Consider the following 26774-nt stretch of genomic DNA (forward strand, 5'->3'; position numbering starts at 1 on the left):
TGAAAATGAATTTATCCTTCCCCATCTCACTAGAATCTAAAGTGCTGAGCTGGACAAAAATCCAGCATTCCCTAGTTGAGAATCTGTGCTATGTGTAAGTCCAAAGTCCGTGTCCTGTGTATCTACACAAACCACACCCCAGTTCACGGCAGTGTACAAAACCATTATCCTCTTACTGGTGCACAGGAACACAGAATCAGAGAATTGTCAAGGTTGGAAGAGACGTTGAGGATCATCAAGTCCAACCATATAGAATCACAGAATCAAACAATGCTTATTAATCACTTTATAGCTGACACTGTCTATTTGGTGAAAATATATATATACTAGTGAAGATTTAGATTTAGATTTATATATGTGATACCTTTCTCCCCTTCACCCTACCACTAGGGATTGTACTAGGGAACAATGCTCTTCTAATTATTTTCCTAATGTCTTTTTTCCCTTCCTTCATTACTGGTGTCCTGTTACAGATGTGAAGCTGAGCTGGTCGAAGCCTGGAGAATCACATTGCTGCTGTGCCTGGTAGAACCTGTGTGGATGTGGCTGTTCAGCATCTGTATGAGTCCAAAGTCTGTGTCCTGTGTATCTACACAAACCATACCCCAATTCATGGCAGTGTACAGAACCATTATCCTCTTACTGGTGCACAGGAACATAGAATCAGAGAATTTCAAGGTTGGAAGGACAAAATTCATAGGGAATTCCTGGCCATGAACCCCACCAGAAACTTTGAAGAAAGTGAAAAAATGAAAAGGTTGTTATAAAACTGCACCTGTGTGTTTTGAAATCTCCTGTCCCCCAACAGCAATGTGCTGTACCATGCTGTTGCTCATTAGCTAGAAAAAAACAGTAGTCACATTTACTGTTGGTTCAGGTTTGATTTTGGGCTCTCACTCGGAGGTGTTGGGAGCTGCCTCTGCAGTGGCTGGGATCAGTCACTAGAGGGTACAGGCGCACCTGGATTTAAGGAACAACATGACTAGCTGGAAATGATAATATTTGCCTTGGATGGCAGAAATGGCTTAGCCGCTTAACACTGATATAAAATGAAAGTAAAGCACGGACAAGGAGTTTGCTAATTCCACCAAAATGTTTAATACCATAATAGATTTTCATTGAAGTACAGAGCTAATGTGAATATTTGTACAAAATATGTGGTTAAAAATAGTATTGATTTATAATATATACAGATATGTCACATCCGTGTCAGAAATGCAGACACTCGAATGAAACCATGAGCAATGCTTTTAAATCTACAACAACATACACGAAATATTTCTGCAGCTACCCACAGTAGGACAACTTGCCAAACTGACACTTAAGGATCCACCAGTCCTTACAGATGGCATTTCTGTCAGAAGTTTCTGTACAAGAACTCTGCTCTAAAATGGATTCAAAACATTCACCTTCGTTAACCCAACAGTGAAGAGAACACATCTGTGTGACACCAATGTAGACACAACTTTCTCACACTAGATATATGATCAGTTACAATAATTTGTTAAAAGAAGGCTGATTTTCTGGTGAGAATAATAGAGAAGTTTAATCTTTCTTGCTGGATACTCTTAATATTGTGAGGAAGCCCCTGATTCAAATGGACCCGTAAATACAGCTCTCGGGTACATGGACCTGAATCCTGAAGTCTGTTTTAAGGTTCTGAATATCTTCATTTTTCATTAACTTCAAGGCTGCTCACAGTTCACAGCTTTCCCAGCCTTACTCCAGCAAGAATCTCCCTAACAAATGTCCCTATTTAAGCTTTGTAGCTGCGGTATCAGGACACAATCCTGTATTAACATGACTCTTACTGCAGCCCCAGAATCTGTGTAGTTACTTAACTGACAGAGAGGGAGAAAGAATTCAGGCTATTTTTTAAAATTTTCTGAGCATCTCTGCAGTAGGGGCTTTCAGGGTTCTTGCCCTTTCATCCAGAGTGCTCTTGCTGTTCTGCCTCTAACAGCACTGCTTCTCTCCCCTCCAAGCCAAAGCAAACATACTCCACACTTCAAATAGACCTGTGGGAAAGCTTTTACAACACTTCCTCCCTTGTCCTTTTACCCCTGAATGCTGCAGTCTACATGTATTCAAAAAAAGAGCACAGCTACTGTTACAAAAACATCTCTTTTTTAAGAGGAGCCTGGAATATTGAAAGCTGCTGTACTCCCCCAGAAGATGGGTTAAACCAGGAAAAGCAGTGTTTGGGGTTTTTGCTAGTGCAACTCGTTATTCAAGAACATTGCATGATGCTGAGTATAAATGAGAGTCTGGCTGGGACTTTAATCCATACCTGTTTTTTTGCTTTTTGATAAACCAGAACTGAAAGTGATTTCTTAGGCAAAAGGGAATCAAGGAAATGCAAAGGTCTCACATTCACACTGTTATGTGACAGAAAGCCTGAAACGGCAAGAAGTTTAGTGCTGAAGTATTTGCTACTAAAGAAGGACCAAAAATAAATTCAGTAAATATTCTTTAGAGGATCTGAAAGCACTGTGACCATGACCAGTCTGATCCTCTGGGACACACAGCTCTCTGCCATCCACAGCTGAAGCCCTGCAGCTCACTTCCCAGTGCTGTGTCCAGTGCCAAGCACGATGGAAGAGCCACAGCTGGCATATCGCAAACACAGCATTTCAGTTGGGCGGATGAAGAAACTCACTGTGGTGGGGGAAGCTCTTTTGGTGCACAAAGTGAAGAATAAACTGGGCCTCCTGCCTTTCACCTGTAAAAGAGGTGAAAAGAACCCCAGAAGAAGTTCACTATTACTAGTTTTTCTAATTAAAACACAGAATTTAAGGCCTGTCCTTTCCAAAGGAATTAAAGAGCTCAGAGTTTACTTCTCCAGTGAGACTTCTTAAGTGGATCCAATTTTCAGAATCATGAACAATCATACTTTGAGAAATGAAGTTTTTTATGCCAGGCACATAGAAAAACACATTATTTTTTCAAATCCAGATCTGAGCAATTCAGTATCAGAATTTCACAGTACAGTTATCAGCAAACTCATCTCCAGTTTCCAGTCCTCTTTGCAAGACCCAGCACAAACTGATGCAAGAGACAACAATTAGTTTCAATTTTTATAATAATGAATGTTAATAGAACTCTTTCCCCAGCCTGGCTGGCAGCTGGATGCCATGTTCCTTGTCCAAGCACTCATGGCCACAGCATCAGCTATGATTATAAAAGCACAGTGAGAACCACATCAGGGGTTTGGGACATGCTGAGCTTTTGCTCACCAGGGACTGCACTGCAGCTTTTTTTGTGTACACCGAGCCAAATCCACAGCAAACCAGAGCAAGTTCACATGACTGTGAAACTGCAGCGGCTTAAAATGGAACATGGCATATCCTGCCAACAAGAAGGCTGCTTTCCCCTTAATTTCTACTGAAACAGAGTTTGGCCTATGTCACACGTTTAAGCATTTTCAGTTCTACCACACTACTCAGTTTATTGATATAGTTTAACTCTTTAAATGTTGCTTTTCCAAACGCCAGTGCAAGCAGAACACAGAAACACTGTTTGCCATATTTATTATTTTAAACTAAGCTCTGAATTATGCAAGTGTAAAAGTGATTAATTAGCCAGTAGCTTTTTAATACTCCTATAAAACATGACTAAATAGAATATTTCAGAAGTTATGTACAATACAATGGAAAGGCTCATGACATCTGTGACAGTGCTCAGACAAACCACTGGAATCGCATCCTGCCAGGAGTTCAGTCCATTCCTCAATACAAACAACAATCTGTATTTTGCTGAAAGGTTTTACAGTGTTGCTGAATGGGAAAGAGGCCGGGGGGAAAGACTAAAATAAAAACAAACCAATTTAGGATCATTGCTTTAGGATCAAATTAGTCCTACAAAATTTATGGATAGGGAGAATTTTTATAACCCAAAACACTTTACAGTAACTATGGCTGTGGTCTTGCTATGGTTGAGGAAGGGATGCTCTTGCTATATTTTCTTAGCTGCAAACGAAGTTTACCGAAGTTGTCTGTGTTTGTTAGGAAGGGGGGAGTTTGCACACCTTGTGTTAATTACAAAAATCAAGGCCACAGAAATTACTTGTTGTTTTGTTCCAAAAGAACAGATTCCAAAATACTCTTTTCTCCGTGCACTGGAAGTGTTTTCGTGCTTTAAACTGTGGCAAAGCAGTCAATAAAATGTCACTTTCAGTTCTGAAGAGGTCAGAAAGGACAAGCAGGCAGCAGGCAACAGAAACAGCAGCTGTACTCCCCTGATTTCCTTCTTTTAATTTCCTAAGAGCAGCAGGAGCCAGGTCCACCCATCAGAGGCCCCAGGGCACCATCTCCAGCCGCTCCCTCCGGCTCCTGCTTTGGGGAGGAAATTAAAAGGACGTGGGCTGTGCCTCAGGAGCCACAGTGCAACACCGAGGCTCCATTCTCCAGGGTTCCGGCAGGAGAGAACCCCTGACACCCTGTGAGAAGTGCAAGTCAGAGCGGCTGACCTCAGAAAAGCTACAGAAAAGCCAATTCCACTCAAATGAGTAGGAGCTCTGCCTGTGATTTACTGAATAGGACAATTCCCCTTCCAGATAGTCAGCATTTTTTGAAAGAAACATTCTTTCCATGTCAGGCAAGAGCCAGCCTTTAGTAAAACACTAGCTTCTCTCAAGAGTCACAAATGCTGATTCTTTGATGACAGGGACATTGGGACATTATTCCATAACACATTAAATACTTTTTTTTTTTTTTTAATATATATAATGGAGACAACTGATTTATCATATACAGGTGATATATAAGCTTTGACCACAGGGGCTGCTTTGAATTTTCAGGTTTGTAATTGTGTTCCTATTTCAGTGCTTCAAGCAATGAGCAGTGTCCTGCTGCCTTCTGCCACACAGCTTTACAAAGCACAGAGTAGTCACTGAATGGGGCCTCGTTTTAAATCTGTTTGAAAATGCATTTTTAGGAAAGAACATTTAAGGCCCAGTACTTTAATTTGCAGTGTAGTTTTCAATCATTTGAGGCCAAAGTACTTAGTTCAGAACCATGTCTCTCCAAAGCTTGAGGACATGGATACGAGGACATGGATACAAGGACAAGATTGGCCTCCTATAGTCTTGACTGTAAAAAATCCATTAGCAATGATATCTGATCATTTACGTGTTTAAATTTACTGTCCCTGTTTATACTGGGCTATACTAAACCCCACTGATATCAGTGCTGGGTGTGTTCTCAGAAGAGCCAGTGGTGTTACTCCTGGAATATCCTTTGTGGCCTAAGATGGTGTTTTCAACAGGATACATTCCTAGACCTGTGAGTGACAATTTGTTTCCTTAAACCAATTTGAAATGTATCACTGGAAAAACAGTTGAGGCGGCACCTCTAAGGAGTTACTTTAAGGAAATTTTACACAGATATATGAAGATACTAAAGCCCCTGTTTTTCTGTTCAGTCTCTGCTGTATTTAATGAGCAGTTTTCTATCAGTGTAACATGCACACAACAATGCCCATAATGCAGTAACAATTATCACGTTATAGAAATGCGCTGAGTGCTGAGTAGAGCTACATCTCACAGGAATACCAGGGGGGCTGTGGTTGTTGGAGGCTGAACTTTGTGAGAATGACAAGTCCTCATTCCCAGATGTCCTCACCATGCATGTTGGGAATGCCATCTCTTGTCACTGACAGAGCAACACGCTTGTTGTCCTGGAAGTGCTGCCGAGCCAAGACCCCTGAAAGGGGGACTTGACTCTGCTGAAGCTTTGTAGCATCGCTGCTTATTAAGGGTGTGATGGAACCCTCCCTCAGAAACCAGATCATTAGGTTTTATGACAAAAATCTTGATTACAGAACCTAAGCTGACTTTTCAGATCCTAGAATAAGCTTCCAAGATGTATTTACTTATTTTAAGCTGTAAAGGATTTTAAACCATGGAAGCTTGCTGTGCCATTTTATAGTCACTTTGGGGAGTACAGCTGCAGCTAATTAGCTTAAAAATCCCATCATACCTTACACATACGCTCAGTTTCTGCAGTATTAATTTCAGTGGAACTACTCATGTGCATAAATTAAGCGCATGCTTAAATATATGCAAAATCTGAGCTCAAATGTCTAGAAAATATGTTCTTAAAATGACAAGTACGCATTAAAAAAATAAATCATCATGGAACGTCTGCCAGACAGGGAATCCGGGATCTGTCTGCTGTCAGCCATGATGCAAACACAGAACAGTTTTTGTAACCCAGTATATATTGCAAGTGAAAGAAACATGCAGGATAGGGTGAAAAAAGGGGATTCAGTTGCATGCAGTCTAATTTCAAGTGTGTAATTATGGTCCTGTTTTCTTTGGCCTAAAAAAAGAGGAAAAAAAAATAACAAACCAACAAAAGAATTTCAAATAACCTCTGCTCACCTCCACAAACCCAAACTGCATACTGCTCAAAAAGGGTTTTGAAGCACAGGACATGGGAAGGGAAAAGGGCTGAATATTAGAGAAGTGCAAGTAATTACTGGAAATTTCAGGGCTATTCACCACACCACTAGGGAAGCATTCAGCCTGTAATCTTACTGGAACTTACAGCTATGACCAAGAACAAGGAATCCCATCTTATATGAGCAGTCACTGAGCTCCTCTTCCTCAGACCCTGAGAGAAGCACCACTCATCCCTTGATAGAAGATAAACTGACAATCCTTAATGATATTCTGGCTCCCTTCTCCCCAAAGAGAAAGACTGACCAGACCCCCCAGCAGCTGCTGCCTCTCCCCTCAGCCCAGAGAGCTCCATCTCACATCCCTGCCACCATTTCAAACCACTGTTCTCTACAGCTGTTGCTGGAAGAAGGTTGTTTTCTGTTGTTTCTGAAAATGTTGCAAAGTTAGTATTCCTTACAGAAAATTCCAGGGGGGTAAAAAGGCCAAGCTGCTAGTAGAGTAAAAACAACACACTTACCCCCCTTCAAAAAAGGGAAAAGAGAAAAGACTAAGGTCTGTTGGGAAGTGAGGAGGGCAGAGGAGCAGGCTGCTGGATGAAGGGCAGTAGCAATCCTGGGAGTTTGAGTATCAAGCCTGACATTGGCCTAATTCCCACCTGAATGATCTCTCTGGTAGTGGTGTTTCAGCATGCAAATTATAGCTGCGAAAAGATCCTCAAACTGAAACCCTCCCTTGTTTCCTCAGCCTTGTTTTGTCCTTTCCAGCTAGATCTATCAGTTGGTGTGTGATATGGTTACAGGTACAAAGATTTTTCCTAGCCCTTTTGTTACAGAGGCTTGATTACTGTGAAGGGGTTTCAATGACCTTGAATGTCCCGTGCTCAGAAGCCAGAGGCTGCCTTTCAACAGAATAAAGCAAACAAAAACCAAGAGCTGTGCTGGAGGAGAGAGAAGTGCTGCTTCTGCTGGAGAGGCTCAGTTAGATACAGGTGGCGGCACACCGGGGCGTCGAGTTTGAATGATTTTTGGCCTCGGAGAATTCTTTGGGTCCTCGTCTTCTTCCATGTCGCTGTCGCAGACGTGCACTACCACACTGGGAGTGGACTCAGTTCCTGCGTGCAGCTCGTATTTCTCTCCTGGAAGCAGAGAAAAGCAATCACGTCAAAGGATGGCAATCTGAGTAGCAACACAGCCCATGGCACTCCTGGAGTGCAGAATACTCCACACCTGGGTAGGAGCTGAGTGTGTGCTGCTCCAAAACACCGGTGAGCACCAGCACAGCTGGACTCTGTCAGCAGCCACAACACATCCTGGGGATCCTGTCCCGGGAGGCAGTTTGGTCACAGGTCTGTAAGGCATCATCAAATACACACATCCTCTCTAATGGGTTTTGGTACCAATATTGGTGGCCAATAGCAGTGAAATAAACCCCCAAAGCAGGCAGAGGAGGAAGAACACAGAAGTTCACGGTTAAAAAGATGAACTGGAACCCAACCTATCAAACTTTTGGTCTGAAGTTATTTCACACCTGTTGGGTTGGGGTTGATCTTTATTTTTGTTGTGGCTTTCCTTCAGTCCCATTTAAAGCCCAATTGTTGCCCTCAGACAGATTTCAACACTTAATCTAATTTCTCCAGAAATAAAAAAACCCCACATATCTCTGCTCCAGTCGGATTTTGAGCTTCAAAGCTCTTTAACTGGGGGTGTAACAAATTTTGTCTCTGCAGATGAGATTACAGAGCAGTCTATAAATGCTCACTAGAGCAGGCTGAACGCCTAAACACTACATTATATTTTCTAAGGATCTACATTCCTTATTTAAATCTCAACACAGTATTCTTCTGAGGAAGATGAATGTGGCTTTTTTTTTCCCTCCAGAAAATATTTTTAATTGAAGGAGACCCGCAAGGATCAGAGTCCAACTCTGAAATGAATAACATATATGGGCTTGGGTGGTTACCTGCAAAAGTCCACAAGCAAACAAAGGATTCAGTCCTGAATTCAGCCTGCTGGCACTACATGTACTGTGGATTGTATATGGAATACAAGTAGGTATTGGTTAATAAATTGCAAGAAATTAATCTAAGACTTCTAAGAAAAAGACATTGCCTGCAAAATCTTCTGAGATGAGGAAGGTGAGGCCCCAGCAAACCCAGCTGGTCTCTGTGGTGCCATGGCACCTAAATGCTGCACCACTGGCAGAACCTGGCAGTGCCAGGTGTTGTACCATGGAGGCAAATGGCAGTCCCTTCCTCAAAGCACCCGTGACTTGTTTGTGGTACTAATTTGGAGTCTTATTTGTTAGCCACTTTGTGGCAGAGTAATTCATGTAAGGAAGGGGTTGCAGGTTTGGCCCTGCATTAGCACATGCAGTCTGGGACTGTGCTCACATGCTGTTTGTGCTGACAAATTCCTGGTCCAAATAAGCCTGGGTGGCTTGAGACTAGAGGACATGGTGTATTTTTGCCTAAAAACAAGGAGGCAACTAGTGAATAGTAGCTATAAGCCAGGCATCTTGCTGTGAAAAATATTTTACTGCTGTGATACCATTAATGTTGACATTTAACTGCTCTATTTTTGGCAACCTTTCCACTGAATCCAAATCAAGCAAAGCATTACAGGTCTTGCTGATAGGCTAAAATATAAAAAGAGAAATAGCTTGGTTGTGCTGCATTGAGGAATTATATGGTTTTTCTTTGCCCATTTTCCCTGCAGGCCTCAGCTAATTTCTCAGCTCTGGGCTGACGTCAATGCCGCCAGGCAGCACCAAGGGCTGCATTGGTCACTGTCACCGTGGGCAGCTCTGCAGTGCCGCGCACACCAGCACCACCGAGGAGATCAGATTCACTGCCCTCTTAAAAGGTAATAATCCCAGTTCAAATGCCACATTCTTTTACTGTTCAAATCCCTCCCAGAAGGACTCTTTCCACTGAAAAAGAACAGTGAAAAAAGTACAGACGCAAGGAAAAATATTCAGATGCCTCTGGCACAAGTAACTGCGGCAGCAATTAATGTCACTTTGCAAACCAAAATGTGATGCACTCATAAATCAGGTTTTTAAGGCATACAGTTATTTCTGAGCATAAATGAGCTGCAGACTCTGTTCTGTACTCAAAGAGCACAAAACCTTTTCATGGCTGAGTTAGGAACAGGACAACAATAACTCTGGGACTTTTGTACAGCTGTTATCTTGTTCCAGACATAGTCGCTGTTTGTAGAAAAAACACTAAGATGATAAGCACAAAATAAAAATCCAATAGATACAGCCAGATTAGCCCTTTCCTTCTGCTGTTTTTTGATGTTTTTTCTTCTCTCTTAAACACCATTTCCAGCATTAAAAAAAAAAAATCAATGAGCTAAGTCTGCAGCAGTTCAGCTACAGAAGTAATGGTTGAGTCACTGGAGTTATGTTTAGAAGACCTAGGTTGTCCCAAGCTATGAGTAGCAAGTTGAGTTAACGTAGGGAAGACTCAACAATATCTGTAATACCACCCAAATATTTGTCCAGTGACCTCATTCAGCTGTCTCTGACATGGCCTCCTCTGTGTTCTCAGGCCCTACACTGATCCATGCTCCCGTTTCTCCTGCTTGCCTGGAGAATTCTTACAGGCTAGCTAAGCCAAAGGATTCTTGGGGACAGGGGTCTTTCTCCTCCAGCTGTCTTTGGCCTATCTCTATCCTGTATTAATAAATTTAAGCCTTCACATAAGCTGAAAGTGGCAACTCAGATAAATTTACTCAGAAAATTGTCATAAAATTTACCAAATATACTCTGCCCTTCAGGGAAGAATTCAGCCGTGGCACATCCACTATACAGATTTGTCAAAAAAACTCTGATAAGCCCCTGAAAACATCAGTGATGTTCCTCTCTAACCATTTGCTTTGCATAAGATAAACAGTGAGTATGCAGGTGCTTTTATGTCACTGGGCCCTACCTTCTGTGACCACATGAGCCAGGAAGGAGTAAACCCACAGCCTTGGGTGACGCAAGAAAGTTGAGCACAGGAGCAACTTATGATATTTCAGAATTAAAAATAATAGTTTAGGATTTTCTATCCCTTTGTGAGTCAGTACTGTGACCTTTCATTTATGGTGCAGCTCCTGTCTAACAGGACCCTTTTGTCCAGCAAAGACCATGTTCATATACATAAAGAATAATGAACAAATGCTAATGATAGCGTGTAACTACCTCATCCCTAATTCAGACTCATGAGCAAAGGTTAATGAGTTCAGAGTTGTCCATTCCATGTAAATGTGGCATTAGCATCATGAAAATAACCTTCCACTTACAGTCCCTTCATCCAAGTGCTTTACAAATAAAAGGATGCAAATAACAGGAGGTCCTTTGTATGGGTGCATGTTTGTGACAGAATAGCTGCAGCCCATCCCACAAAATACCTCCATAAAACAGCTCTACAGTATGGATCTGTCATAGCAAAAGGGGAGGAACTGCTCCCTGGAAGCCCATTACTGATACTGCAGGAGCTGGGCACTCTCCTCTCCCACCCAGAAGAAAAATTTTCTCCATCCAGCAGCTCTCCTGTACCCTGCCCCTGGGAAGAGAAGGGAAGGGCAAAAGCAGCCACAGAACAGCAGGGAGAGGAAGGACAGAAATGAAAAGTTTTATCTGTCACCATTTGTTTGCCCTCCATCCCCTTTTAATCCTCCCTGGGAGTCATATGAAGTATTTAAGATTTCCTTTGAATTACTGATGATAAACACGGGAGTTTGAAAGCCCTTGGGCACAGAAAATTTGCCTTGTGAGATGGTTTGAAACCCCTGTGTATAGCATTTCCTGGGCAGGGTCCTGCTCTCATGTTTTGCCCTTCCCTAGGGAAGGGTGAGCCAAGGGCAGAGCAGAGACAGGTGCTCTAAACCCTCCTCAAGAAGCCCAGCTAGAGCACGGCAGGTATAGCTACTTCTGAATTGCTCAGAGACAAAAGTGAAGCCCAGACCCAAGTAGCACAGGCAGCTGCCAGCTCTCCTCTGTGTCCCAAAAGCCACCCCTGTAGACTCAAGAGCCACCACGTGTGACACTTCAGAATGGTGGTTCATAATGTAAAAAATGTATTGTACAAGACCTGTAGTGTAGCCTGAGGTGCAAAGCCTGCTGAAATGCTGATAAGGGACTGCATAACATGGAGAGAACTGCAACTGGTGCAGACTTGTCTCTGTGGGCTGCTGGAGATAGTGCCTTGCACTGATTTTCCAACAGTCCCTGAAGCTGTGGAGGGAAGTGGCCACTGACAGAGTGCAAAACTGCACCAGCAAGGGCATGGGGCAAGCAAAGTGCTCAGCAGCATGATCTGTGCTGGGTGTTACTGTACAGTGCAGATCCCATCAGTGCAGCTCTGATCTGTGAATCAAACCCACGGGAGAAAAGCAATTTCTCTGGGCAACCACAGTGCAGGCAGCAGGGGTTGAGGCTGGCAAGGGGAAGTCAAGGTGGCATCTGGGATCCTGGGAAAAAGCACTCTGGAGTGCAGAGTCAGAAATGAGGGGGTATAGGGCAATTGTTGTGAATAAAGAGGCAGTGGGGGAAGGAGGGCAGATATATGCAGCTTGGGGAGTGGATAAAGAGAGGAAGGAACTGCTTTTCAGAAAAGAAAGGGCATATTCTAGTGCCAAGAGCTAATAAATGGCAAACAGCTGCTTGTCCTTTGAGAGGAGCAGCTCTGTTGTAGATACAGCCTGGACCTGGAGAATCTCTCTCCCTCCACCTTGCAAATGTTTCTCATATAAAATATATTTGCAAGGTGGGGTGGGTGTTTGGTTGTTTGCCTGTCAGGTCCAGGTTGTATCCTCACCTGGCCTAAGTTGGAGCTAACTTTTACCTATAGGAATGCTTGCAACCTACCATACTGTTCCCTAGTCCAGGCCCTGATGTCCTCACATCTTCATTAGCATATCAAACTACTGGAAGTTGTCTTGACAGTGGAAGTGTTTTCTGTCAAACTGATTAACAATTGCACTCCTTTATTTGCAATATATTGAAAAGATTGTAGGCTGGTGGTCAGCACCAGACAGAGTCATGGTTCCTGGCTCTGACTGATCTACAGCACTCTGTTCATGCCTCATTTAAAACCTAATTTCTGCATCTGCAGAAAGTGAGAATATACATCAATCATCCAGGAACTTAATTAAATATGCCACGATCTTCCCTGAGAAGTAAATGCACCCTCACTGATCTCAATTCCATGTGAATGGACCAAAACCAGCTTCCTTTTGAGCACAGAAAGAAATCTGTTCCATCAGATCTCCAAGATGCCAGCCTGTCACTGCTGCAACTGAAACACCTGTCCCAAAACTGCTGGCACACGGCAAATCTGTTAACTCACTTCCAGCATATTCCTTATGGAATATGGAGCAAATCTCCCAACATTTTGCATCCAGGGACAGTTTTGGTCTCTAATTTTGTGGCTGTGATGATTATGGCACCATACTGTGACAGGAGATGACCTGGATTCAGGGAATGGGAAAGGAGTATGGGTGTGTGTCCAAGTGGTACATCTTGCATTCCCAGTGAAGTAGGACAATAAGATTCATCTTATGCTGAGGGCATACGAAGACACTGTTCACTATTTAGAAGTGCTAATGAGTTTTTCTGGTCCTCAGATGTTTATTTTACCAAATCACTGCATTTAATACAGCAAAAATTCCTCACAAGTTAAAGATGTGGAGGTCAGATTCTAACATTCTCAGCTCTGTAAACAACTGTGCCAAGTGAGTATTTTTCGACAGTTGATAAGCCGTAGTTACATTTTTAAACTGTGCTTTTGAACGAAAAAAGATCTCTTCTCGGAGGCTACCAATGCTGTTTGATGTCCAGCAGTGTTCTACTGCTGCAATACTGAGAAATGAGTGTTAGTGAGATTTGTTTTTCAATGAAATTCTAAACATAGTAAATGCACAACTGAGAACAGCAACACTATTTTAAACCCGCCACTGCAGTTAACTAAAATTGATCCCTCTAACAAGCGCTAAAAATAGAAAGAAGAGAGCACACAATGGCTTTTCATATTGCTCCCTGCAGGCTCCTTAAATCCGGGTGAATTTGACCTTCACGCAAAGCTGTCCCGGAGTGTGGGACAATGAGTGATATTTCACATTCCACTGCTCCAGAACAGGAATTGATTTATTACCCAGCTAGCTCGGGAATTCGTTTACATGTTTCCATTTATAACACTGCTGCATCAAAGGGAGGGGGGGGAAAGGAGGTCTTTGGTTTTTCTTCTATTCAGCATTTTAGAAGCAAAGTATCACTCCTGGAAATAATAATATGCAATATTATATGAAGTCTTCCACCTGACTGCCTTTTTCCACGGGGTTTCCTGCTGAAGGGGAATAAACCATAGGAATAAACCATAGGAATCTCTTGATATATATTTTCCTCTTGTGAGAGATCCCATGTGAAAAAGATAGGACATAATACAACAAACCTTGTGAATCATGAAACACCTTCCTGCACCCCATGCACTCCAGCTCTGAGCTCCTTTGGTGCAGTTGCACAAAAGCCCAAATGATAAGATGTCTGCAATTGGAAGCTGCTCTCAGGGTGAGCAAGCAGCATTCCCAGTACAGCTGGGGAGAAAAAAATTCTCTCATCCCACAAGAATTTCAAAACTAAAATGCTAAATTTTCATGAGCTCACCCCCACAATTGTTATTAGATTGGATCTGAAATGTTTTATTTCAGTATGAAGATAATTTAATAAGCTATTTTTTCCCTGTGGCTTATGAATGTAAATTAGATTAATTTGTAAATGATACTGCTTAGACCTGAAACTGGAACCTTTCTCATTTTGAAAATTCTAAAACAGGATGCTTTAACAGCTTTGAAAGAAAACTTTTTGTAAAGATGACTTAATTAAATCAAAAGCAACCCTCTCCTGTGTAAAGTTTTGGTTTCATCAGATGCGCATTTTCCAAGGGAAAGCATTGCTTGAAAATCTCAGCTAGCTTCACCTCCTGCCATTAGCTGGAAATGGGAAGAGAGAAGAAAGCCTGGATGCATTATCCATTGACATTTATCCTGTGCTAACAGAGGCTACAACTTATCCCATTCCTCCTGCATGTTTTTCAGCAGGAAATGAGCATTCCTAACAAAGCAATCCCACTGGGACTGGGGAACAGTGGCTCTGTCTCAACAAACAACATGAGATTCTCCACTCCAGTGGAGGTGCACTTTTTCAAGTGAGAAATCTGTACCTTGGAATGCAGTATTTAGCAGGTGTCGTGTACAGCAAAACCTCCTCACATCCATAACCAAACATTTGTCCAGTCCCCACCTAAACTATCAGTTGTCTCATCTAGGCACAAACCCCAGCACAATAAATGGTGTAAGCGAAGCTTTGATCAGCTCTCACAAGTTGCAGATAACACACAATTCTCTGCCTACACATGGCAAAAACTCATTCTGAAGTAAAGAACCAGGTGACATCCATCAACTGAAATCCAAATTTTAATGCAACTTCCAGCTCTATGCCAACTCCCTCTACAGTTATTATCTACACTAGTATTTCTTATCTGCTTTCCCTGACACATTTTCACCCAAGGACCACAAGCTTACCTGGTCCAAGCTTAGAAACTGCATAAAGGAGGTCGTAGTTGATGACAGGTGTTGCATCATCTATTGGTTGCCACCCTACAGGTGGGGAGGCTGGAGGCGAGATGAGAAACTGTTTTGCAGGCTGTGGTGGTGCCAAATGAAGCTTGTCTCCATCTGTCTCAGAGGTCTGAATCTTTAAAGCATAACAAAGACACTGTTTAGTACAGGACAGAATCACAGAATAGTTTGGGTTGGAAGAGACCTTTGAAGGTCATCTCCTCCAACCCTCCTGCCATGCTCAGAGCCCCATCCAGCCTGGCCTTGAATAATTCTAGGGATGGGACAACCTGTGCCAGCGTTTCACCACTCCTACTGTAAAAGATTTGTTCCTCACAGCCACCCTAAAACAACCTTCTTTTAGTTTAAAACTATCTTCCCCTTGTCCTATTGCAACATGCTCTGCTAAAAGGTCCATTCCCATCTTTCTTGTAAGTCCCCTTTAAGTGCTGAAAAGCCACTGTGAGGTTTCCCTGGAGCCTTCTCTTCTCCAAGGTGAACACCCCCAGTTCTCAGCCTGTCTCCACAGAAGAGGGGCTCCAGCCCTGTGAGCATCTTTGTGGCTTCCTCTGGCCTCACTCTAACAGGTCCATGCGTTTCCTGTGTTTGGGACCCCAGTGCTGGACACAGGACCCCAGGCAGGATCTCACTGGATCAGAGTCATGTCCCTTGACCTGCTGGTCACACTGTGGTGATGCAGCCCAGGATATTTGGGGTGCCAGGGCACATTGCCAGCTCGTGTCCAGCTTCTCATCCCCACAGGATGGCTAAATGGAATGACTGCTCAAATCATACCCTTCTCATCCCAAATGCCAGCCAGGCAGAGTTTTAGAGTCAGTCTCAGAAGAGTAGGGCTGGAGATAAATTTCATCTCAGCCTTACAGATGGTGCCTCTGCAGTAAATGCGCAGTGTGGGGCTGTGACATCAGCAATAAGGTCTGTGCCTCTTGTGTATGTTCTCTCAGGATAAATGCAAAGCTTTGGTAGCCACAGCTGCTAGTTCTGAGATCTATCAGGCTGTAAAGGTACTTTTTACAACACCTTTTAAAGGTGGTGTGATCTGGTCTAAATGCCTAAGTAAAGTGTCATTACACAAGTAAGTCCTGCACCAAGCCCTTGTGAGTAACTTCAGAAAGGTTTTCACAGATTTTGTTTTTACAGATTTTATTTCTTTAGTTGAAGTGAAAAAGGAATCTGTGATGTTCCTTAGTCATTTCCAACTGAGGTCCCTATTTTATTTCCATCTTAAATTATCTACTTTAATTCCTGTTCTTTTCTAGTATGTTAAAGAAGCCTTGACATAAGTGAATTGTAGTGCAGCCATACCTGAGCCAGGTTACAACTAACTCAAGCATCAAAGCAATAAACTCTATTTCCATGACAGCAAACATTCCAGGGTCCTGAGATGGCACCCTGCTGTACCAGAACAGGGTTGGCAAAGAGCCAGTCTGAATCTCTCAACTCCATGTTCCCCAGAACTTATAGGTCTGGAAAAAGGTTATTCAGCCTGGCTGAGGACAGACACTGCTTCAGACACTGCTGCTGCCACATTGTCATTCCCTGAACACAACTAGTAAGCTCTTGTAAGACTATGTGTCCTGGAGAGCATAGTGCAGGTACCAGAATGGCTCTGCAGGAAATCAGCTTAGATAGGAAGACTAATCACCATTGTCCACATTTTTCTTTTTCTTGTTATCCCAAGTTTTCAATTAGCCTTTTGAATATACAGTTAGAATGAAACCATCCTCAGATCTGCTTAACTGCAGGTTTTGAAACCTTTTAGAAAATTTCAGAGCCAGATTTAGGAGATCAGGGCATAGAAGATGGGATTGAGGCAGATTCTAAACACCTAAATCCATCTGTAAGATCTTCTGAGCCCATCTGACTCGTTAAGCATATTGTTTTTTCACAGCTGTAGCTTCCCATTTTCCTGTGGTTCTGCTCCTGCCTAGGCTCAAAACAACTCCTGTCCTGACCAGGATGAAGAGGCTCATAATTTAACATTATGGGTTTGCTTGATACCTTCAAGTGAGCCAGCCCTTCTCCTCAGACTTCTGATGGGCCAACCTAGCAGCTCAAAGCACACTTACATTGCTTATAAACAGTAGTGGTATCTCACAAACCACAGTGACCACATCAATTTATTAAACTGCATTCAGAAGAGGTGGTGGTTGGGTTCTCAACCTCCCTCAATTTTCTCTGTCCTGGCTAGGGCCCAGGCTGCTGTGGGAGATGTATGTTTTCTCTCCCTTGGCCAAGGAGAACTGAACCCCCCCACCTGACAGTTCCAACAGATTCATTATAATCACCTACAGCCCCAGGCTGGGAGTGGTTTTCTCCCCCCTACCTTCTTCCTTCGACTCAGACTCAAAAAATTCCTTTTGGAGAATTCAATATTTGTAATTTATATATTCACTAAGGAAAAGCCAAAAAGGCAGGAGGAAGTCTGACTGTGGCTCAGAGTTGCAGCCAAATATGCAATCCAGTCCCACCTTTTTATTCACTTGGATTCTTTACATTAGCACTTGCATATGGTTAGTTAAGAGTTACCCACAGACAACACTCAGTTTTGTAAATCACTTCTGAGATACATAATTCTGTGTGTTGAATGAGCAACTTTAGTCCTAAGTGGTCCTTTAAATTTACTGCAGAACCTCAGGGCAGAAACAGCTCAGTCAACACAAGGAGGTTTAAGTAATCTTCTGTCAGAGAGATTGGGCATGGGAGAAACCTTTATTACTTTTATTCAGTGTTAGTGCATAGCTTTTATAGAAATACTGTGCAGTAACACAGAAGTAGATTGCAGATTTATTTACCTGTGCAAAATACAACTTTAACTTCTTCCCTCTGAACTGTGTTTCATGCAGCTCTATTCTGGCACGAGCAGCTGATTTAGGACTGCTGAAATTTATCCTCACACGCCTGAAGCTTTTGAACAGCTGGAATGTCACGCAGTCATCATAGGCACGGAACAAACCTTCAAATTTCTCCTGCAAAAGAAAAAGAAAGAATACTGAAGATTAACTTTGTGCTCTGTCACGTTAGTCTGAGTCAAAGAAAACCTGAAACTTGACAATTGTTTAAGCAGGAAGTTTCAGCCTGTGGCCTTTGGGGACAGGTGTCCATAGACAAATAAAGGCTCTGTGAAGAGAAATTAAGGAAATCAGTTGTCTAGTAGTGCTGAACTCTGCAAAAGGTTTAGGGGAAGAAGTCTTTAAATTGAGAATCCAGCAGCTATTGAACTTTTCATAAAAGTTGAGCAAATCTGTGTCAGTGACATACAAAATGAAGCTGAAAGGGCACATGATTGAAAACACCAGACAACAGTGGGCTCATCTGCACAGAAGCAACCATTGTGCTGAATTACAGTGGAGTCAGACAAAGCCTGCAGCTGAGGCTTACATCCATATCAGCACTGCAGGGTCACTTTGTATGGCATGATATGTTTTTCTGGATGTTTTGTCATTTAAATACTTAAGAGGATATACACTTGTTCTTTGAGAGATCCTGCAGCATCTGGAAACAAACTGGACAACTGAAAACAGTGATCTGTCCCAAAGACAAACTTCCGTCTTCAAAATGTTTAGCTGTAGAAACACTCTCAAAAGCTCCTGACAAAAATAGGGATATTTTAACATTGTAAAAGGAGGGTCTGAAGTTTACCAAATCCATGGACTTGAACAGAAATTCAAGGAAGTTTGGCAGCCTTGGAAGCTCAGACTCCATGATTTCTCTGCAAGCTGTGTGCACACAGAGGACTAAGTTCCACACCATCAAATAAACTCAGAGTTCTTAAATCAATTGCACAGGTCTTTTCATTCACACTAACACTGATTCATAAAATGCCAAGGTTGAAAGGGGGCAGTTATTATTTAGTCCAGTCTTCATGTTTACTCCGATTTCAGACTGCCATCCAGTGAGTCACACTTCAAATCTGAGCATTTTAACTACTGCAATCAAGACTTGAAGTTTTGTAAGATGGAGAAGCAGCCAGACAAAGCCCTTGCTTTTAGGAGTGCTTTGTTCTGGAAAAAAAAAAAAAAAAAAAAAACAAAACAAACCATACTGGTGAGATGATTTGCCAGACCGTTTCATAGACACTGAGGGCTGTTATGTCAGGGGTTTGTATAATTACAATAACCTAATGTATATTGACAATAATCTGATGTGGATGCCCCATCCCTGGAAATACTGAAGGCAAGGTTGGATGGGGCTTTGAGCAACCTGGTCTAGTGGAAGGTGTCCCTGTCCATGGAGGGAAATAGGAATGAGGTGATCTTTAAGGTTCTTTCAGATTCAAACCATTTCAGGATTCTGTTTTCTTTGCTATCTCTGCAAGTCCTCACATTTTTACATGTCTTAAAATATGACTTCTTTGCTTCTCATCCAGGAAAACAATTTCTTTTCCCTTACAGTGGATACCTGGTAGACACTACAGAAGATAAAAAAGAAAATACAATTTGTGTAATTTCATCGATACTTAGTTCAGTCTATTGAGCTAACAAGCAAAACGAAGAATTCAGAACTTCTCAGAAAAATGCATCCTGAAGCACAGTGCAGCTCCATCAGGGAGCACTAACAGCACTGTGGGAGTAACTACTGTCAGTGTGAGACATTTGTTAAGGAGTTAACAGGGAACGAGCCCAGCTCCAGAGCCGGGGCTGTGACACCACGGCGCATGTGCCCCATCTCCTTTCATTCACTGCCAACTCTGTGCTCTTCCTCCCCATAACTGATATTCCATCGCTGGCACCCTTTCAAAGGAACCTCCCTATGGTCTATTAAGCTTTCATGATTCTCATTTCATTCTGCCTTGACCTCAGTCACCTCTTCCTCTCACCACAGGAGACACTTTGGAGGAATGAAAAAAAGAAAGAAAAAAGGGAGGCAAGAGCTCTGTGGTTTGGCAGAGAGTGACTGAAGGCATGAAGCAATCCTCAAAACCGCGTGAAGTGCATGGGTTTGTACAAGCAGGTATAATCTTACCACCCAATATCCAAATTGTCAATGTTTCACCCCTCAGTTATGCATTTTATCTACTTTGTTTGTATTTTTGAAAAATTCCATTTTCCTGAGCAGAAGCCTATATCCAGTAGCATTTGTATAAAGGTCAGCCATAAGCAGCAGTCATCCCAGTCCTGTCCTGATGGGAGTTCTGATGCTACAACCTTCACAGTTGACCAGGGAAAAAGGGCTGGGGGAAGGGAGAGAAAGGGATAGGGGGTCAGTGTCTGTGTAAAGTAGGACTCACACAGCATTCAGAAACACAGTCCAAATAAAAAATAAAGTGACTAATCAAAGCTTATGTCTTCATATTGTCTTTATTACCTACTTCAGACCTCTTCAGTATATTTTTAAAATGAAGTAAACAAATTTAAATACATATTAGTAGGGGACTTGGCAGTGCTGGGCTAACAGTTAATCCTAAAGGTCTTCAACCTAAACTATTCTATGATTCTGTGAGAGATGCAAAGGCATATATATATATACATACATATATATATATATGAGACTTCTGTTATAATATCTTGATCATCCTACATATATATATGTAGGATGATCAAGATATTATAACAGAAGTCTCATAAGGCAAAAATTAGCAGCAAGGTGAACATTTCCCAGTAGTAGCTCTCAGTTTCTCTACAATTCAACAATGAAATCATTCATCATATAAAAAAAGTTTCACCAAGAGTGGAAGGAACCATGCATGGACTTCTTGTCTGGACACTGGGAAGTACCTATTCCAACTGATTATTTATTAATAAAGAGATGCTCTCTGTCTGGATGCAGCAGTCAGGGCTGTGTGTTTGCCCTCTCTGTAACACATCCCAGAGCCCAGATCTTGGTGAGGGACCTGACACAACATTAGGGAGGACATGGTTTCAAACGTGGGTCCCAGAACAGTGAGCACAAGGAATGTGCTGGGCACATTCCTGAATTACACTGAGACTTACTCTGATTAGGCACTGAGGAATAGATGGAGAACTGTAAAAAAAGCTGATTAAGTCCTGGACTCCACTGCCACACTGGGAGAACTTTAAAGCACTGTGGACTTCATTCTGCTTGCTTTTCAATTTGATACTGGCACAGCTTTAGAGACCCAGCCTTGATTAACACTCCTGAAAATGCTGTGGGGAGAAGGGAAATCAAGCCTTCTATTTGATATTATTACAGGGCAGTCTATCCACAGTGGGGACACTTCCACTGCACTGACTGAAACTGCAACTCCCATTAAAAAGGTTCATACATCTGGACTTTTCTACGTTTTCAGCTGATAATAATAATGACCTCAGCAGAGGTCATTAATCATCAAGTGAAGTTAATGGCCCTCAGCTGCATTTTAAGCCATCCCCACTCCTCCGAGCTTGATATAAATTCCCTAGAAATGCCTTATGCCGTAATTGCTATTGCCCGTGACTTCTAATATCTGCTGAATGCACTTATCTGGATAAAAGTCTTTCAGAGTCATTCCAATCTATAAGAAAATTTATCATATACATTTTAAAGACCTAAGCAAATTCTTTCCCTTTCAAGTTTTGTGGATAAATTATTCAAGACTCATAATCCTCTCAATTTGATACTTTTAAAGTGCTTTTAGGATTTGGTACTTTTAAAATGCTTTTAGAAAGGAAGTCTTTGAACTTTCAGAGCACTTTGAAAACTTGTGAAAAAAACCCATCCAAAGTTAAGCAGCAGTGTTGCTATTCTTAAAAAGTCAAAATGTAGAAAGTCAAGAGTTATGCATTTATTTCTGGGATTTTGGAGTGTCTTCATCCATCCCAAGTATGTCTCAATGAGGCCCAAATAATGCTTTGGAAAATGTGAGCAACCATCACTTCACCAAGTTCTCACTTCTCCTTCATGGGCCCCGTGCCCTCTCTTCATGTCTTCATGTTGTCCTTTGTCCAACACTGGGCACCTTTCCCCAGTCCTTTCCTGTCACCTTCTGTCAGCTCCCATCACTCAGTGCCTCTAGCAGTTTCTGAAGTTCTTTTTATGTTTGTTTTCTAAATTAACGAAATTAGCACAAAGTAGGACCATACTAATTAAAGCTGCTGATTACTCCAGCTTGATGGTTATCATTTAGGACAGCCAATGCCGAGAATAAACACAGCACCATGCAAGGAAGAAATGAGCACTGGAGTGACAGACAGGAGCTAAAAGCCTCTGAGGACAAGGGCAAACCTATGCCCTCCTGGAATAAAAACTATTTCTAGCATTAAATGGAAGCTCATCTGGGACCAAGACCCTGCAAGTCACATGGTAACAGTGATCAGTGAAATGCAGCCATAGGGAGGTAAACAAGATGCTGGGTATATTTGGAAAAGTATTTCCAGTAAAGCAAGGAGAGTATTAAAAGCATGGTACAGGGCACTATAGCAGCTCATTAAAAATGCAGGGTTTGTTGCCTGTATCCTAAGCAGATTAATGGGAGTAGATCCAGCTAGAGGTTACAGGGAGGTGCTGGAATGAGTCCAGAGAGGAACAATAGAGCTGGGGAAGGGTCTGGAGCACAAGTCTGAGGAGGTGAAGCTGAGGGAGCTGGGGGAGATCAGAAGGGAGAAAAGGAGGCTCAGGGGGAATATTCTCCCTCTCCACATCTTCCTGACAGGAGGGGACAGCCAGGTGGGGTCGGGGCTCTGCTCCCAGGGAACAAGTTACAGGACAAGAGGACAGGGCCTCAAGCTGAGCCAGGGGAGGTTTAGGCTAGACATCAGGAACAATTTCTTCACTGAAAGGGTTGACAGGCACTGGAGCAGACTGCCCAGGCAATTGGTGGAATCACCATCCCTGGGAGTGCTCAAAAGGCAGGTGGATGTGGCACTTGGGGAAATGGATTAGTGGTCATCACAGCAGTGCTGGGTTAATGGTTGAATTCGATGATCTTAAGGATATTTTCTGTCTTTACCATTCCACAATTCTATAAATTAACAACTGACTAAATAAGAAATGAAAATGCTTGGCTTATTTAGCAAAACAAAGCAAAGCCTGAGAAGAGATGGGACAGTTATCAGTAATTTACCAATACTGTTCAAGACTAATCACATTGTATGGAGTAAATCTAGAAGACTACGTTGGCATAAAACAAGTGGAAACAGTTTGCATAAACAGGATTAGTCTAGAAGTTAAAGAAGGTTTCAAACATCAGAGTAATGATCCAGAACAACGTTCCAATTACAGCAGCGGCAGCAAATTATTTTTTTAAGATTGAATTTGGTTAGTTCATGTGAGGGACTATGACAAAGTATCGACACAATGAGCATTGTAAAACATGACAGCCATAATTAGCAAGTGAATTGGGTTCTGACACAGCAAGTTCCTGTGATTTATTTCCAAACATTTCTTTCATGAATAGCTCCACTGGTATTGTGTTCATTCAGGACAAAAGCCAAGGCCTAATTCAAATCAATGGAAGCTTTTCCACAGACATCAGCGAGCTTTGGATTAGAGCCCTAGAACTCAGAACCTAAATTACATTTCATTATTCAGTGTGTTTACACTCATTATCACCCTTGCTACACATTTGATTTAGGAGATGGCTGTGATTTAGAACTTTAGCCTAATGCTTTTCCTAGAGTTTTGCAAGCAAATAAAGAAAGCATTTTTCCTATTTTAATTTTTTTCTGTTCATTCATGTAAAAGATACTCCAAGGAACTAACCACAATAGAGAAAGAGATGTAATTCGCAATTATGAAATTAGTTTTTCCTGAAATTAGTTCTGTACCTGATATAAATATCCCTGTAAGATACAAACTCCTAACTCAGAATTGAATGTATTCTGTTTCCAGACAAGGCATGCTGGCTGCAACCCTAAAAAGCTCTCATTAGAGCTCTCACAAGAAAAAAGACAGAATCTGGTAAAACTGTGGAAGCTGTGCACTTAAGAGTCTTGTAGCAAAAACAATCTAAGAACAGATTAATTCCCTGTTAACAGCAAAAAGGATGGGCACACCAGTTACTTCCAGAGGGATAAAGGTGACACACATTTAACAAAAATATAAACAGAAGCCTATAAAATACGAGCTGAAGTGATTTCAGCACTGAGGTATGTCAATGCCATGTGAAGGGTATTGTAATGACCTAGCCTGGATATTGTGTGGGACTCTTCTCATCCATGATTAAGGAAGATGGAGGCAAGATGGAGGAGCAACAAAAGACTGCAAGGATGATTAGAGAAATTGTGAACCTGTCACAGGAGGTAAAGGCAGATGATATCCATCCCTGGAAGTGTTCAAAGCCAGGCTGGACAGGGACCTGAGCCACCTGGTGTAGTGGAAGGCATCCCTGCCCAAGGCTGGGGCTAGAATGAGACAGTCCCTTCCAGATCAAACTGTTCTGGGATCTTGCCTTGGGAAAGAGAACGCAGAGTATGAGGTGTTTCCTGCTGCAGCTCTGTGTAAGGAAAGCAACAAATAATGTGAAGGGAAAGAGATTAGCATAATTAAAATAACCAACAGTGCTATTAAACAAAGATTGCCTGTTAGAAGATCTAAACTTAAATTGAGACCGTTATTTAGCACTAGACCTGTAACATATCAAAATGCCACTGGCCCAGAAATAGAAAAAAGCCTAATTACTTTGATGGAAAGGGTAAGAAGGAAAGATTAGAGAAGAGCACTGTGCATTTCTATGGTTCTCAAAGACAAAAAGAGAGGAAAGACTACAGGAAAACAAAAAGGGATCCCCATTTGTCTCATGAAAACTTAAAAGAACTGGGTTCACCTGAAGTGCTTTTAACAATTATTTAATTAGCCACACAAAACAAGCAAGCAGCTTGATACAACTCACATGTGAAAATTCCTTAAATGCAAGAACTCCCACAAGTAGCCAGTGTAAGCAACTTCAACGATCAAATTCTCTGCTTCTAAAAAGATAAAACTCATTGGGAAATCCTGGTAGTGCATATGAAAAACCGCTATTGATTCTCAGTTAAAATTCCAGGAGTGCTGTAAATAGAGCAAATATTTTAAACCAGTGATCATAGAGAATTCCTATGGGTTTGTCCTGCTGCCTTTAAGTAATGGCAGGAGAATAAAATACAAATTTACCATTTAGAGATCCCCTTAAGGTAAAGGTCTCCAGGTTGTAGCTTTTTATGTCACCTTTCACTGTAGGTAGCTGTAGCTGAGAGCTGTAGCTGTACCCCCTCCTCGCAAGTGGGGAAGGGTATTATTTGAATAAAATATTCACGCTTAATATTATTGTCTGAATGTTGCTCTGCAGAAAGTTTCTTCTGTTACCCTCACGCAATCCCACAGCTGGCAAGAGCAATGGAATAATGTCTCTTTCCACTGTCATTCATCAGGGTACATTTTAAAAGGACATTTCTACATGTGAGACATTTTGAAAGGGGGGGAAAACCAGGGAACACTGGCTATTTTGTCAGGTAATCAGGATCACAAAGTACTCTGCAATAACCTCCTGGTTACTGTATTGTCTAAAAGTGTGATCCTCACCTTAGAACTCAGTGCAAAGCCCTGCCCATTTCTTTGTGAAGTTAGATTAGAGCATTGAGATAGAGCTGGAAAGAGCTTGGGTTTATCTACATTAAACACGACATTAATTAGCATCTTCCAAAATTGAACAATTCTCTCAGTACATGAATGAACCAACCCAGTTTGCTACCCCAGTCCATTCAGTTTGTTTTTCTAGGCTTGGCTTTCTCCTGTTTTCAAGAGGTGAAGGTCAGGTAAATTGTGAACCAAAGATGAAATGAAACAGTAAAGCCAAAAATATTTTTAAGGCTGAGCTTCAAGACAGGGAGGCATTACAAAATGCATTAAATCTTGTTCTCTCCAGTAAAATAAAGATTGATTTGCCTGCACTACTGCAATACTAATAAAGGGGAGCCTAATACTGTTAAGCTTTACTATGTAAAGAATGCAGTTTGTATTTCAGAAGTGATGCTCAATGGCCTCATAGCTCTGCAATTTGCAGTGAACCAACCCTAAACAGGAGCACACTGGCCACAAAACACAGCCCTGGTCCATGGCTCACGCATCCCGGTGTGTCATCCTTACACATGAGGGCTCTTCAGAGGCATCTGCATAGAACTATTAGACCCTGAAGGATGCATTGAGGCTTCTGCCCTCCACATTGTGCCAAAATCCTTCTGACAGCAGAAATATCTGTTGTAATGCTTACTGCTTACAGATCCAGTGCCTTGTTCCAGAAAAAGACTTTGAGAAAGTATAAAAGATGTTACACAATGTTGTAAAGAAATTTGTAACTCGTCATCTCTCAAAGAGCCCTGATGGCCAAAGTAGGTCAGGAGCTGGAAGTTTGCTGCTCCCACCTCACACTGGGACTAAGGCAGGAAGAGGCTTCCATCCCTCACCAGCCCTCCTGCATTACATGCCCACCACGGCATGACAGCACTGCAAACATCCCAGTGAACAGAACAACACAGATGTCCCTCTTGAAAAATCAGCTGAACCAAATAAATTTACCTTCGTGTTCCAGCTCATCAGCACAACAAAAGGTACAGAGATAATATCTGCCCCAAAGCTTAATGGAAATGCATTCACATTTCAGAAGAGGCTGACAAATGTCAGGGGCACAGAATTTTGCTGCGTTGCCTTTTCTGTTTTTAACCAGCTCATATCCCTGTTTACCTCAATGTGACGCACATTCCTCCTGCTTAGCTCCACTGATCTGGAAACCAAAGGCTCCTTCAAGATGAAATAAATTGTTCCTGTGGCAATGCCAAGGGGCTGATTTAATATAGTTTGGAGAGTTCTCAATTCAATTTCACACCCAACGATTG

The 26774-nt window shown here is 42.1% G+C and overlaps 2 protein-coding genes across 3 annotated transcripts in view; both read right to left on the reverse strand.

The window, feature by feature from the left end:
• The window catches only part of CYP39A1 (cytochrome P450 family 39 subfamily A member 1), a 349396-nt gene that overhangs the window by 229454 nt on the left and 93168 nt on the right, over positions 1-26774 (reverse strand). The gene's annotated exons all lie outside the window — the stretch shown is intronic.
• Positions 5053-26774, reverse strand: part of RCAN2 (regulator of calcineurin 2) — a 79315-nt gene continuing 57593 nt past the window's right edge. For both annotated transcript variants that reach the window (XM_066314668.1, XM_066314669.1), the window contains 3 exons: positions 17823-17996; positions 14971-15142; positions 5053-7538 (listed from right to left, as the gene is read on the reverse strand). In XM_066314668.1, coding sequence (XP_066170765.1) covers positions 7378-7538; positions 14971-15142; positions 17823-17996 — 507 coding nt within the window. In that variant the 3' untranslated portion in view covers positions 5053-7377. The remainder of the gene's footprint in view (positions 7539-14970; positions 15143-17822; positions 17997-26774) is intronic.

This window comes from Sylvia atricapilla, chromosome 3, assembly GCF_009819655.1.
Source record: "Sylvia atricapilla isolate bSylAtr1 chromosome 3, bSylAtr1.pri, whole genome shotgun sequence".
Lineage (NCBI taxonomy): Eukaryota > Metazoa > Chordata > Aves > Passeriformes > Sylviidae > Sylvia > Sylvia atricapilla.